Source organism: Cebidichthys violaceus, unplaced genomic scaffold, assembly GCF_023349555.1.
Source record: "Cebidichthys violaceus isolate CVI_PGR_0920_01 unplaced genomic scaffold, fCebVio1.0.p SCAF_4, whole genome shotgun sequence".
NCBI classification, from domain to species: Eukaryota; Metazoa; Chordata; class Actinopteri; order Perciformes; family Stichaeidae; genus Cebidichthys; species Cebidichthys violaceus.
The window spans coordinates 134,466-148,891 of NW_027176594.1; the positions used below are offsets into that span (position 1 = coordinate 134,466).

General features: G+C 47.3%; 2 protein-coding genes across 2 annotated transcripts; one reads left to right on the plus strand and one right to left on the minus strand.

Annotated features, from left to right (window-relative positions):
• Positions 1 to 1,052: 1,052 nt before the first annotated feature.
• Positions 1,053 to 9,916, plus strand: LOC137885300 (protein FAM83B-like). Its single transcript, XM_068727513.1, has 5 exons — positions 1,053 to 1,228; positions 1,418 to 1,927; positions 4,165 to 4,329; positions 6,560 to 6,684; positions 7,121 to 9,916. Exons 2-5 carry the CDS (start codon positions 1,481 to 1,483, stop codon positions 9,258 to 9,260), a joined length of 2,877 nt encoding a protein of 958 aa, XP_068583614.1. The 5' UTR covers positions 1,053 to 1,228; positions 1,418 to 1,480; the 3' UTR covers positions 9,261 to 9,916.
• Positions 9,917 to 11,147: 1,231 nt separating this feature from the next.
• Positions 11,148 to 14,152, minus strand: lgsn (lengsin, lens protein with glutamine synthetase domain). Its single transcript, XM_068727519.1, has 4 exons — positions 14,129 to 14,152; positions 13,230 to 13,929; positions 12,528 to 12,694; positions 11,148 to 12,341 (listed from the first exon to the last, which is right to left on the minus strand). Exons 1-4 carry the CDS (start codon positions 14,150 to 14,152, stop codon positions 11,148 to 11,150), a joined length of 2,085 nt encoding a protein of 694 aa, XP_068583620.1.
• Positions 14,153 to 14,426: the final 274 nt, after the last annotated feature.

A 14,426-nucleotide genomic window follows, 5' to 3' on the forward strand; every position in this document is an offset into this window, starting at 1 on the left:
TACATCAGATTCCGTTTCTAACTCCGCCCCCTTAGTGATGTCACATGTGAGCAGTTTACTGTGACCAAAACTCAAAGATCAAAGTTGTCCTAAACAGGAACGTAGCTTTTAGAGTGGACGACCAGGGGCGCTGGGCTCATGTTGTGTCAGTACCTGGGTGGGACATGTCACCAGTTTGAATAAAAACATGTTGTGTGTGTGTGTGTGTGTGTGCCCCCCCCCCCCCCCCCCCCCCAATGCTTTGTGATGGCAATAAACTCTCAACCTCCTCCTGATGTCTTTGTGGTTCATCTATCCTCTTTATTCATTTTAATTCAGCCGTTATATTGATGTTTTCCTCTTCTTTCCTTCAATAATAACTATTTTTCACAGATATAAATACCGTATAAGAGTTTACAAAGTGCGATCGAGGCACTAAATCTCAGCAGGGAGGCCCAACAAAGCGAGGTGAGAGTTAAACCCTGACAACAGATTAAAAGATGAACTCAATCACTACAACAGGAACAAACTTAAGAAATGAAAACAATAAGGACCGAATGAAGCAGTGAGGCCGTAAAAAGACGACTTCACGTAAAAACCGGTCTGTCAAAAATAACGATGAACTGGAGCATCGATGACAGAGAGGTTTTCTTTGGGTCCTCTGCAGTCTGCTCTGGTTGGGTTAAAGAGGTTTAAACTGGACTAACCTGCGTGAAGAAGAGCTTTGCTAAAGCAACACGTTGCCTGGTAATAGGCTGCATTGTTGTGAAACGGGGAGTTGCTCCGGTGTAGCTTCCAGTTTGTGTCACTGTATATTCTGACTGTCTGACTCGCTCTGCGCTTCCAAGTACAAAAACTAAAGGGGACAACCGGCCAACATGAGACGACAAACAACCCTTAAAGGTGTTAATGAACGTCAGCAAGGAAACATTCAGTGTTTCTTTCAGCCTGACGGCTGAACAGATAAACGACACCTTCGCTCCCGCTCACCGAAACCCAGGTGAGCTGAGATATGGGCGGGGCTTGTTGCTGTGTTGTGAGCAGTCAGTGGAGCCAGGTACGACGAGCTGTCCGTCACACCTTTAGTGCCGCTGGCTGGTTCATGCTGCAGAGAGGACGCACACACACACAAACACAAACACACACACACACTCACACACACTCACACACACATACACACACAGGCTCACTGGAGGCTCTTCTTCTTTTTGAAGCTGTTTCTTCAGGGTTCAGGACTCTGCGTCATGAAGTAAGTCTGTTTGAGAATCATACTGTCACCTCATGTGCTATTTACCTACCTGTGGGGAATCGGGACTTGCCGGACAGGTTTCAACGCTGTCACTCTACATATCTGCTTTTTCCTCACTTTCCTCGGTGTGTTGCTTCATCGCAGTCTGAACTTCTGCACGTCTAACTGTCACACTCTGCCCCCCTGAAGGTGAAGGAGAGGCCAGTTGTTTTTTTTGCGCGTTGAGACTCAGAGGAGGGGGATCTGGCAGCCATGGAGTCCAATCTGTCCTGCCTGTCTTCCCTGAAGGAAGACAACAGTCCGGTTTACGTCCAGCCGCATTACAAAGAGTCCTACCGCCTGGCCATTTACGCCCTGCTGTGTGGGGGCAAAGAGGCCTACGAGGAGTTCCTCCGAGCCGAGCAGATCAGCCACTTTCTGTCGGAGGAGGAGATCCTGTTCATCTTCGACAATGCAGAGTTACCGGTCGCGGAGGAGGAGGACGACCCGTCCGAGGGGAAACGGGTCACGGGCGAGGCCGTCCCCTCCACCTACTTCCCGACCGAGTCGGACGAGGAGGTGCCCGACCTGGAGCTGGGCTGGCCGGAGGTGTCCCTGGAGAGCGAGGACACCAGCATCAGCCTGCTGTTCAACCCGCCCCGACAAAACACGCCGACCATCAAAGAAGTGATTCGCAAACAGATACAGGAGGCGAGGCAGGTGAGAACACAATACTGTTGAATGCCTGGAATAAACGCCGTCGGAGTCATCTTATCCGAACGGCACGGATTCATCTTCCCGTCTCCGGAAGGCACAATGCCTCACGCCGAGGACAAAGGCGTTTACTAACGCACAATGGAAGGCGTTGCTTTGCGCGAAAGAAAACACGCATCACGCTACATATTTCTCTGCATACACAGCACGCTGTAGTAATACCACCTTCTAAAAATACCCCTGACTTAAGGATACAATGTTAGTGTCAAAAGTACAAGCACTCATTATGCAGAAGTCCACTTTTATTATAGAGTATTAATAGCCGAGCTTCTCCATCAGCAGTGGTGTTGTGGTGAAGGAGCTGAGCCAGAAGTTCTTCTGTGTTTCCCTCTCTCCGGCTCTGTGTAGTGACAGAGAGAAAACCATTTATTTAAATTGTATCTATTTTTTTTATGACCAGGAAATTCCTGGTTTTCAGTTCCCAAGGTGCCTCGTTCAGATGGAGACATGCAGAAACACATCACAACAATCTGAATAGATGCGCTTCATCTGACTCAGTGCTCGTGTAAGAGCCTGTGCCGCCTCTCCATGGTCCTGCAGTCGCTCGCTCGCTGCGATAAAATAATAAAAAAATAATAATAATTACACGCTAAAAGGAGAAAAAAAAAAAGATCATTCTGTGTGCTGGAAACTGTGTGTGTGTGTGTGTGTGTGTGTGTGGGCTCACAGGAGCTACAGATTAAATGATATTAAATGAAATGATGTGGACATCAAAGCACAGTAGCTGACAGATCAACAATAACGTAACGCAGGTATTCATCTGGCAACAATACAAAGCAGTGGTGGAATGTAACTAGGTATGTTTACTCAAGTACAATGTTCAGGTACTTGTACTGGAGTATTTCTATTGTGCGCTACTCTATACTTCTGCTCGACTACACATCTCTGAGGCAAATATTCTGCTTTTTACTCCGCTAAAAAGTTGCAAAATTTGAAATTTGAACTGCACGATTTCTACTTGTGTGTGTGGATTCAAAGGCGTTTACTTCGGTGCGATATCTGAGTCGTCTCAGCTGTTATTGGACTTTGGGGAAGAAAGCTGAGCAGCAGCTGCTGCTGCTGTAGTCACTTTGTGAAGAGAACCGTGATCCTTCAGCCGGCAGGACAGCGAGGAAAAAGTAAATACCTCCGGGCGAATTATTAGTCGTAACTCTTGTTCAAAGAACAGACGATGGAACGTCCCACCGCTGCAGGAGGTACACACACACACACACACACACACACACACAGTGCAACAGGCTGCAGGTTACTGTGCACACTGAGCTGTGATTAGAGTCTGAAAAGGTTAACGTGAAGAGGCCGCGTTTCACTTTCAGACACATGACATTAATCAGCCGACGTGTCTCTGCTTGAACGTTCTCCACACGTCGTGACGACGACCGGCTCTCCAGAGCTGAAACCAACAGCTCAGAGATTACAGCAGGGCGCGTGTGTGTGTGTGTGTGTGTGTGTGTGTGTGTGTGTGTGTGTGTGTGTGTGTGTGTGTGTGTGTGTGTGTGTGCAGGAAGTGAGCTTTCCCTCCACAGAGATCCAGCTGACAACGATTGATGAAATGCACAGCTCAATGTCCTCACGGATTGTAAACAACCGATCGTTATTTAAGCACACAGGAAAATAAATCTGACGTGATTTCAGTGGAGCTTTTTTTTTTGTATTTGCTAAGAGAACCGCTCCTCTTTTAATTCATCTATCTGATACAACATGCCTGATTAAGGATTCACCTCATAAAGATGTATATCTGGTGCGTTAACTCTTTAACCACTCGGTTAGCCTTCCTGTTCTTCTCACTACTCCGCGGCACCAGAGCTGTTTTTCAATCTGTCTTGAAATGTCTTGAATCAAAAATATGAAATCAAACGGAGAAGAGGAGATGTCACGTCTTCAGATCCATGTTTAGAGGGTTAAACCTGCGGTATGTGTTTTAGTTCTGAACTTCATTAATTACACCCAGACACATTCATTCATTCATTCATTCACACTCATCCATTCACACTCACAAGGCGAGGAATCTGGACTTCAAAATGTGTTTTTCTTGGTAAAACTTTTGTATCATGCCTGTCATTTATATATATGTAATGAATCAAGAATTAAAATAACTTTGCCTCCTCAGACTTGTTTTAATCTTTGGGTCCGCTTGATGTTTCTGTATTCAAAGCTTTCCCAAATCTTCATCGTGTCTCCAGGTTATCGCCATCGCGATGGACGTCTTCACCGACGTGGACATTTTCAAAGAGATCGTCACGGCCACGCTGAGGGGAGTGGTCGTCTACATCCTCCTGGACGATTCCCAGTTCAAGAGCTTCCTCACCATGACACAGAAGGTGGGCATCAACGTCCAAGACCTCAAGGTGAGAAGGTCACGACGATGGCCCGAATCCCAAATGTCCACACTTAGAGGGCTGTCGCTTGAGCCCTGCGTGAGTTCTATCTATTAGTCCGCATGTCTGCAAACATTTCTTGAGGGAATTACCCACAATTCATAGCGTTGTGACTCTAAAGATAGGCGGCAAAAACCTCCGGTTCTGCCGAGTGAAGCCAAGTGTCTTACAAGCTGCATTCTCTCTTCTGACCAGCAGGGGGCGACTCCTCTGGTTGTGTAGAAGTCTATGAGAAAAAATATGTTTTTTGGGGAAAGAAGTGGATTTCAGTCTCCTAAAAGCTCAGAGAAAATCTATTGAACGTGTCAAACTGTGACGCGTGTGTATGACACGTATGTGGACACCAAGTGTTTGAAAATCAAGTTGGACAACGTGACGGCATCACAGCCCACACGTTTGATTTTAAAGAACAACTTTGGTGAAGGTTAAAAAAGAAAAAGCCTTTCAAAATAAACGCCAGCGTCAGTTGGAAACAGGTGGTTGAATTTTATTTTAAATGTGGCTCCACCACCATCACAGTTTTCTGTCCCTAAATCCAAATGGATTTCTCTCATTCTCAATAGCAGCTGACATACCGCACAAAAATGTACTTGTTGTTGTTGGAAGCATCGCGCATGGGTGGTGTCTATGTTTCATTAGATAGAGAACAATTCTTAGAATAGAACGTGTTCTTCTTGTTCCTACAGAATGACGTTTGTGCTTATATAAAATCCGATTGTTTGTGACGTCACAAATAGTTTGGAAGTCGATTCCTGGTCCAACTTGTAACTACTACAAGTGTGATGTAGAAAGTTGAAGCGCTGGAGCACTGAGAACCGACTTCACGGTGAAGTAGGAGACGTCTAATGTCCAGGAAAAACTTGAAATCAACTCAATTTGCATATTCATGTTTAAAATGCCCTGTTTAAATATGCAAATGAGGCATTCTCTTATTAAATATGTGCCAATTTGCATACATTTACAAGATATCTGAACATTGGATGAAGCCAGGTTCAAAGTTCTTGTTTCATTTTGCTGACATGTTATTGTCAAAGGTTTAGGAGTGGATTTTGGATACAAAAATATATATCTAAATATGGATATAAATCTAGCGATCTTCCCGCTCCTCCGCCAGTATTTTGGCATGTTGGTATTCCTCCAGTGTTTGCTGCCGGAGGAAGCTTCGCCTCTGGCATTGACCTTTCTTCTATTGGCAGGAGCTTTTTAGCGGATTAAGTCTGACATTTGCTCCACACACCCTGGTGAAAACGCTGTTGTTCCACCAGCGTTTCCCAGTCCGTCATTATCATGCGAGACGACTGCAGCAGCCGCAGGACAGATCTGTTTTTTCTGGATTTTCCTGTTAGGCAGCGTCAGGACGATGTTTCGACAGTCCAAACAACAGCGAGTGAGTCAGCGAGAACACAGTGGAGGCTTTGAGATCTAATTGCTTAGCCGGTAGCCACATAAATATAAAAAAATTGAAAACCTTCCTCAGAGAAACACGGGTTTGGTCATGTTGAGGATCACAAAGGGTGTGTGTGGATTTATGAACCTGGTTACATTTTAGATTCCTAAACCTTTACAAACACTGTTCAAACCATAGAAGTAGAATTACAATTTAAATCAACAGGATGGACAGAGCGGCGGCCATTTTTATGTGTACTGAAGAGCTTTGTTTGGCTCATTTTCTGTAACCAGTGTAGCATTAAAGCATGAGCTAACCAGATCTATGTTTATTATTCACAAGTTTGTAGAACTCCAACTTAAATACATCAAATACATGTTTTTTCTCAACCGTTTTAGGAGCCGTTCAGATATTTCCCTGTTTAGTTTTTTTCTTATAAAATTGTGTTTATTTTTCTCATAAACTACTTTGATCTCAGATTTGTTTCTCATAAATTCTGACTTTATTTCTCTGAATATTACCCTCCTCCGCCTGCTCTGTATTTTATTTATTTTAATTATCTTTTTTCTTTTTACATACAATACGCCGTCGTACTGACACCGCTCATTGTCTGCTGAATGAAAGTGTAAATAGGAAACTACCAAGTTAAAAAAAAGATAATATGTCAGTGTTGTGTCCACAACTTGTTTCCGCTGCCCCCAAGTGGCCAAAAACCTGTTATGCAGGTGCACGTAAAAACAAATTTACCAATTTGAAAACACACATTGTTCTGGCTGTAACCTTGTGGCTCCTTTTGTTTGTTTTCTCCACCAGAACATCCGTGTTCGGACGGTTCTTGGGCAGCAGTACCAGTGTCAGTCCGGGGTGAAGTTTCGGGGAGATTTGGAGCAAAGATTCCTTCTGGTGGACTGCCGAACAGTGTTGTATGGAACCTACAGGTGAGTCAGTCAACAATAAAGATCAAAAAGAAGAAATTCAAAAGAAATATGAAAGATCTCCCACGATTGGCAGCAGTCAGCCGAGATGAAACCACAAATCCAGTATTGGTATTGGACCCTGTTTACATCAGTAACATGCTTCCTGTGTCTGGGTGTCCTTTCTGGATAAGGAAAAGCATTTGTGGGTGCCAGGTACGAATGCATGCAGAAGGCATCTAGAAGATTCTCGACCAAAATCCGTGATCATATTCTTTAGAGAATCAATGGAGAAGGCCCTGTACCCCCCCAGGTCCGATGCTTGGACAGAGTAGGGGGGGTAAGGAGGTTCTGAGGTTGGGAGCGTGCCGGTGCAGGAGGTCCGAAAGGGGCAAGGTTGTGAAGGGCTTTTCATCATCATCTCTGCTGGCTCTCTGATGACTGAATTTTCCCTTTTCAGCTACACGTGGTCGTTTGAGAAGATCAACCTCAGCATGGCGCTGGTGATCACCGGTCAGCTGGTCGGCTCCTATGATGAGGAGTTTCGCAGACTGTACGCTCGCTCCACAGTTCCTACCATCCTATCCAGGGAGAGGTTATCTGTAAAGTACCTGAGAGACACTGTGGCCCTACAGAGCCCCAAGTCCAGCCAGCTCGCCCTCCACCAACTTCACATGCGACCCAGAGTGACGCACGGCATGAGGGGCGCTCAGGACGACCGGTTCAACAACAGCGGCGTGATGACCCGGGGCCTGAGCGTGCAGGAGAGGCTGCATCAGTCTCACTGTTTCGACATGGGGAATCTGCTGCGGGGACACAGCTATGGCGGGGAACTGCAGAAGTTAAGCTCCCTGACTCGGCTGAGGATTGGGACCAAGGACATCGGAGTCCCTTTCGCTCCGGAGAAGACGGGACCTAACCCGAGGGGGGGCGGCGGCGGCGACATGCTGCTACCAAACAGGTTGTCTCAGCACCACCTCAGGCACCAGACTCGCTACGGAGCAGACCAGAATCTGATCCCGTTCAACTCTGAAACCTCCCTCCACCGGTGGAAGATGGACGCGTACTTTAACGACAGCGACGTGCCTCTGGATGCATCGTGTGACGCGATAACGCCAATGACATCTCCGTATAGCAGTCACACAGGCTTAAACGAGCATCAGTCGCAGCTGATTCACAACAGGTCGAGGGACATCAAGTCCAGGATGGAGGAAATGAGGCAGAAGAGGCTCAGTCTGCAGGACTACAACAATCTCAGGCACAGCCAAGAGTCCTTGAGGTCTGCGTATCAGACTCAGGAAAGACCTAAGTATAAGTGGGGTCTGGACATGAGGCAGAGTGTGGCAGAATTAGAGCCGAACGCGCAAAACGGGTACAGCGTGGAACCGGCCAACCACAAAGACAGTGAGCCAAATAAGGAAGTCGACAAAAGAGAGCAAACTCACACCGATGGCCAGCGCTCCGCCTCCTACTACGACGTTGCGATGGCTCCAGATCGCAGGACAACGCAGACGTACGACTGGCACGAGCCTCTCTCCAGGACGACCTCCGCTGCCGATTTCGAAATGACACTGAACGACCCATCGCTCAAGCTCTCTCATCTGCAGCCCAGCGGTCTCCAACACCCAAGAGCGATGGAGTCCTTGACTGAGATCCCGGAAGAGAAAGGAGAGGGCTCACGCGTCAACAGTTCGGACTCGGCTGCATTCAAAGACGGATGTGAGGAGATTTGCAAAGACGAGAAAGTCGTTCCAAAGGAGAACTCTGTTGAATCCAGCGTACCTGCTGAATCGCAGCCCAAGGGTCAAGCCGGAGGAAGCCTCGGCCCTCCAGGCAAGGCAGCCAACAGCTCAGGCTCAGCTGCTCCACGGGAGAGGAAGAAATCAACATCCAATGAGGTACAAACGGCCCCCAAAATCGTAAACCCGTCTGCAGGATCTCAGCACTCACTGGAAGCTAAGAGTGGTCAAACGGAGAAAAAGAAAGCACAGCCCCAGGAGCCGCCCCTTCAAAGGAAGAATTCCCTAAGGATGAAAGTATCTTCCATGCTTTCACAAGACGAAAAGAAAGCGCACAAGAAAGACGAGAAGTCCCTCCAAAGAAAGGCGTCGCTGAGGTCGCTGAGGTCGCTGAGCTCCTCGGGGTCAAGCCAAGCTCGCCGAGCGGACCAATCGCAGTCACCCGGGGCAGAGCAAACGACCAAGAAAGGTCAATCGCCGAGCACCTCCAGGTCGCAGAGCTCTCTCAGCGGCCCGTCGGAGACGGAGAAGCATAAGTCTCCGTTCCCGAGATTATCTCCTAAGCGCTCAAGCAAAAAAAAGCCGAGCCCCGCCGGGGAGCAGGAGCGAGGCTCGAGGAGCGCTCTGGACGACGAGGGAGCGACTGTCCATCCCAGGAAAGAGAAAGTCTACAGTCGGTTCGAGTATTTGCTCAACGCCGAAAGTCTTCCTCTGGATAAATCGAGCGCGTCGCCCCCGGAGAGAGACGGACGCTCCTCCCTGAACAGGCACGACTCCATGTATCAGACACAAAGTGCCACTGACAACAAACTGGGACGATTCATGCAGCGAGTAGGAAATCTAATAGGCAAGAACAAGTAGAGCCGCAGGACGAGAAGACGGCCCGCCGGGCTCAAGCAACGACGGCAAAGTTAGTGAGCGACCCATGCGTTCCCACACAGAGACACAGATACTGTAATGTGATTGATTTATTCCCCTTTATTTTAGAGATAAGCAAGCAATGATCAAACATACAGCAAAAAGAAAGCAAAAGCACAAACTCTCTGTTTCTCTCGTACAACATGAGTACATGTCAAGGGGGCCAGACAAAGCAAAGCAAAAAACACATCTTCCATTCAAAGCTGAGCTCTATTCCAGGCATCTCTTCTGCTTCTTTGCCATTGACCTCCATTAAAAACACAGTTTATTTTGACTTAATCACACACACACACACACACACACACACACACACACACACACACACACACACACACACAGCGTACTGCTCACTAGAGCACCAAATGGGGATTAATCCGCTGCTAAAAATAGTCCCCAATAAATCCACTACTTCCTCCTGTTTGTCTGATGAAAAGTACAGTGACCGGCTGTTTTAGGAAATTACTGAGATCTTTATTTAAATATGAAACTATATATTTTTGACCATGTGTTGTTGTTGTTGTTTTTTTAAATCTATCTATATTAGGAAGAAGTGGGTTTTGGACTTTTCATGTAATTTGTTGAACATAACAAAACCCCCAAAAAAAGTAATACCACCAACCTTATCCTGTCATGTACTTTTGCATTGTCTCATTTGTGAAATATAGTTTTTGTAACACGGCTTGATGTTGTACATTTTCTCATGTTTTGACGATTTTGACGTTGGATGTTAAGACGTTAACATACAAAATAACCACGTTGACCAAACGGAAGTGTAGCCTTAAAACCAAGAGTTCACTGAAACCAATGAGGTATTTGTTTTAAAGACTCACGATTAATGACTTTATCACCGTAAACAGGTTTTATTGGTCCTATGCTGATGAAATAGTTTCTTTGAAAGTTGATCACGGTGAAGCCTGTTGACACATTTCCTCTGGCTTTCAATGCATGGAGCAGCACTATAGCCTTCATTCTCAAACTCCTGGGCACATAACAGGGAGATTGTCTGCATGGATGGGGAGCTACCACTAGAGGTAAGTAAACTCAACGTTGAATAAAACAGCAGCTTAGAAAACAATCACACCTCATGGTAGGCAGGCCCCGTTATCATTGCGATGAACGATATTATTGTAATTTTTAACATAATTTTACGCCCCAGACATAATGATAATATTATAGCATAATAATGCCAGAATACCCTTAAAAGTAACAATGAACTTTTCATTTTGAAATATATTCAGACTTTGGAATTCTACAAGTTATTTAAAATATCCAAAATGAATAAAAGTAGAATGAAATAAAAATCACACGACCAAAGCAATAAATCAAATGGTCTGTTGGCCTCGGGTAACAAAAATATGCCGTGTCTGGGCAATGCCAAGTCCAAAATGTTGGAGACGTTCTTAGTAAGTTCTAAGTACCTCTCTCAGACTGCAGAGAAACAAGACTTGAAGTCAGCAGAAACACTAGCGCCTCCAAGAGGATGTAACTGTCATTAAACACCAGGAAGTAAAAAACACTCACGAGATTAAAGATGGAAAGACAATTTGTTAGCATTAGTGAACCAGCATATTGTTGCTTTCTTCTCTAAAACACTTTAATATATTTAAGTAATTGTCAACAAAACTTCTTTGCACATTGAGGGTGTACTTTATTTTGAAATAACTGAAAAATATCTACAATCCGTATGATAATAATCCAGCAAATTTCTTCGCTGTGGGACTAAATAAAGTATCATAACATAATATATAAAATGAAAAGCTACTCAAGCTGGTTTTCATGCTTTTATTTGTGTGGAAGCGTGTTTCCCATATTATACAACAGAGAGGGTTTCTAGATGAAATACTCCAGACACTTGTTCCTCTCATCGTCCAGTTCCTGAGTCTCAATCTCAAACTTTTTCATGGCGATGAAGTACTGAATGAACGGCTCGCCGAGGGTGCTGCGGATGACGTGGTCCTCCCCCAGCACCTCCAGAGCGTCGTCGAGCTTCACGGGGACGGCGAAGTCCTTCTGCTGACAGGGGGCTTTGTTCAGACCGCCGTCGAAGTTCAGGTTCCGCCTGATGCCGTCCAGTCCCGCGGCCACGGTGGCGGCCAGCACGATGTAAGGGTTGGCCATGGCTGAGCCTAGCTTGTTGTCGATGTGCGTCTCCCTCCCGCCGTGACACTTGATGTTGAAGGAGCTGCTGTTGTCGTTGCAGCCGCATGTGGCGTACAGCATCCGTTTGGGGTCTTTGATGGTCTTGGCCATGTGGCTCCGGCAGCTCAGGCCGGGCGACATCAGGCAGCTCAGGGCAGCGGAGTGGGCGAGGAGCCCGGCCAGCCATTTTCTGCCGATCTCAGAAAGCTCGCCGGCTTTCTCCCCGCTGAGAAAGAGGCTTCGTCGCCCGTTTGCGTCCCACAAGCTGTGAGAGAGCACCCCGGCGTTGTACAGCCCGTCGTCGGTGAAGAAGCTGGCAATGTAGCTGTGTTTTCGAGCCATCTCTTTGATGCCGGTGCGGAAGGTGAAGGCGCTGTCTGCGGCGGCGATCCCAAACTCTGGCCTCAGGTTGATCTCCATCTGGCCGGGGCCGCTTGCGGACGCGATGCTGTCTATGTCTGCGCCCATGCAGTACATGCTCTCCACCAGCTGCTGGAAGAACGGCAGGTCGTGGTTGCCGAGCAGGGTGGTGGCCGGGAACAGGAGGGTCTTTGGTCCGATCCGGTCCGGCGCTCCGAGGACGCAGCACTCGTAGGTGAAGGACGAGTGCAGGGAGAACCCGAGGCTTTGGAGCTGGCCGAGGAGCTGCTTGGCGATGAGGCGGGGCGACGTGCGAAGGGGGCTTCCTGTCACCGTGCAGGGGTCGCAGATGACCCGGGCGGTCTGCTCGGCCCAGGGTAAGACCCTGAAGGTGGAAAGATCAGGGATCAGAAGGACGTCGCTGCTGAAGTTGGCGGTGCTGGCGTTGTCCACTTCGTTGCTCTTAGGGCTCAGGGTCAGCTCCAAGTAGCTTCTGGGCATCGGTACCCCATACACCGCTTTCTCCTGTGGACGCAATGTTTGTATTGAAGCATTCGTTTAACATGTTTTGGGGAAATATACCCTTTTTGAGAGTAAAGGCCTTTACACAAATAAACGAAACAAGAACACCATGGGTAGAAGGATGGATGGATAGATATACAGATAGATGGATGATGGATAGATATACAGAAAGACAGGTGAGGTGATTACGTGGAAGAAGCGGACAGGCACTGTCTTGGACCTGGACACCCCGTGGAGGTCGGTGGCCTCAAAGCGGACAAAGTTGATGTTTTCTCTGGCGATCTGCTGCTTGATTTGCTCCATGGCTGCAATGAACATCTGGTTCCCAAAGATCTCGACAGTCTCGTGTCCGTTATCTGTGGAAGAGGAGTTTATATATATATATATATATATATATATATATATATATATCAGCAACAAGCAAATATCAGCTCATATATATATATTTGACAATATATATTGTCAAATATCTACATGAGTATCTGCCTCAAAAATCCAGTATCCGTTGGGCAGAGAAAACAAACCATAGATCCAAATAAACCTAAAGATTAAGGAGTCTCTTGGGGATGAAAAGAAGTTTGGATCCTTCAGCTGGAGATCAAGTTAACTCTACAAAACTGACAAATCAGTTAAAAAGACCACAAGTAAAAAAAATGATATAGTTTTTAGGTTTAAGAAGTCCATTTCCATCAATAACTGTGTCCAGGTTCAGTCCAACTTAAAACAGGAACTGGGATGAGACAAAGATGGAGACAAGAGCATCTTTTAACGTTTGTCCTCACATAACTGAAGCTATGTTTACTCTATTTGCTCTATTTTAACTTTGTAAGAGAAGATCCGTTTTAAACTACATCCGGGATAAACTTGGCTTTTAACCAAAGCTTCACCAACCTGTATGAGGAGCTCCAGTCTCTCCCCAGGAGCCGCCGCTTGCATATGTGTTGTCCCTAACTCCAGGCTGCCTATTTGTGTTGTTATCGGACCTGACTGAGCTGGATGAATCCACGGCGGAAGGCTGCTGAATAGATGTGCCTTCTCTGGACCTGGGCCCCCTTCTGGAAGCGTCAGACTGGGGTTTGAAGGTGCTGAACATCCTGTTGGGGTTCCCATCGTCCTGTCGAGCGTCGGGCCTTCCACCGCCGCCTTCAGCGCCGCCGCTGCTGCTGCTGCTGCCATGCAGGTACGTGTAAGGACTCCCTGGCTTCCCGTCGTCTCTTCCCCGGATGCTGAGCAGAGGACTGTCCCTCAGGAGGGTCTTCAGCTCCTCCATGGTTTGCCGGGGGACGCCCGATTCACCGTAGGACACGCCGGTTTGAGAGGACGCCTCTGTGTTCCAATCCTCCCCGGCGGCAGGTTCGTCCATCCCGGGATCATCAACTGGCTCTGGGGGCCTGTGAGGCAGGGGGCCGATGGCGATCACAGCGGGGGCGTCTGGAGGTGAAGGAGTGCTGGTGGGAGAGTGGACGATGGACGGACCTCCTCTTCTGCTGCTCCAATCCACTCGAGGTACATTTTTCCCCGTCACCCTCACCCCCTTCCTGTTGCTCTGCAGGCTCATCCTTGTGCCATCTATTTGGTCTTTGCTTCTACTCTGGAATAAAAAAAAGAAAAGAAAAGTGTGTTAAGAGCCGGTCAAGTCTGCATGAAGAGTGTGAGGATTCAACATTAAAAAAGGCACAACCAAAAGTCCAAATAAAAACAAGCAACATCTCTGAAGCCAAAGCTGCTGTGTCTGCTCACACCGTTGTGCTTAAAGATACCAGAGAGGAAGTTAGATGTGGAGTTGTTACCTTGAAATCTTCCGAGTCATTCATGTCTTTGTTTGGATTCTTTCATGAACTGTGATTTGGAATTTGATAGCCCTCCTGTGAAGGCAGAGCTTCACCCGCACATGAATCTTTATAGACAATTGGTACAATGGTGACGGATTGGAAAATTCTCTTTGCCCCCTGTCCTGTCCCCCCCCAACCCCTCCCCCGACACCCACGGGAGTCCGGCTGGAAACTGGCAGCGGCCGGCCTGCTGGTGGACTCGGAGCCGCCGCTGCTCTGACCTCATTGGCTGCCCCGCGAGGACAATTCAGAGTTG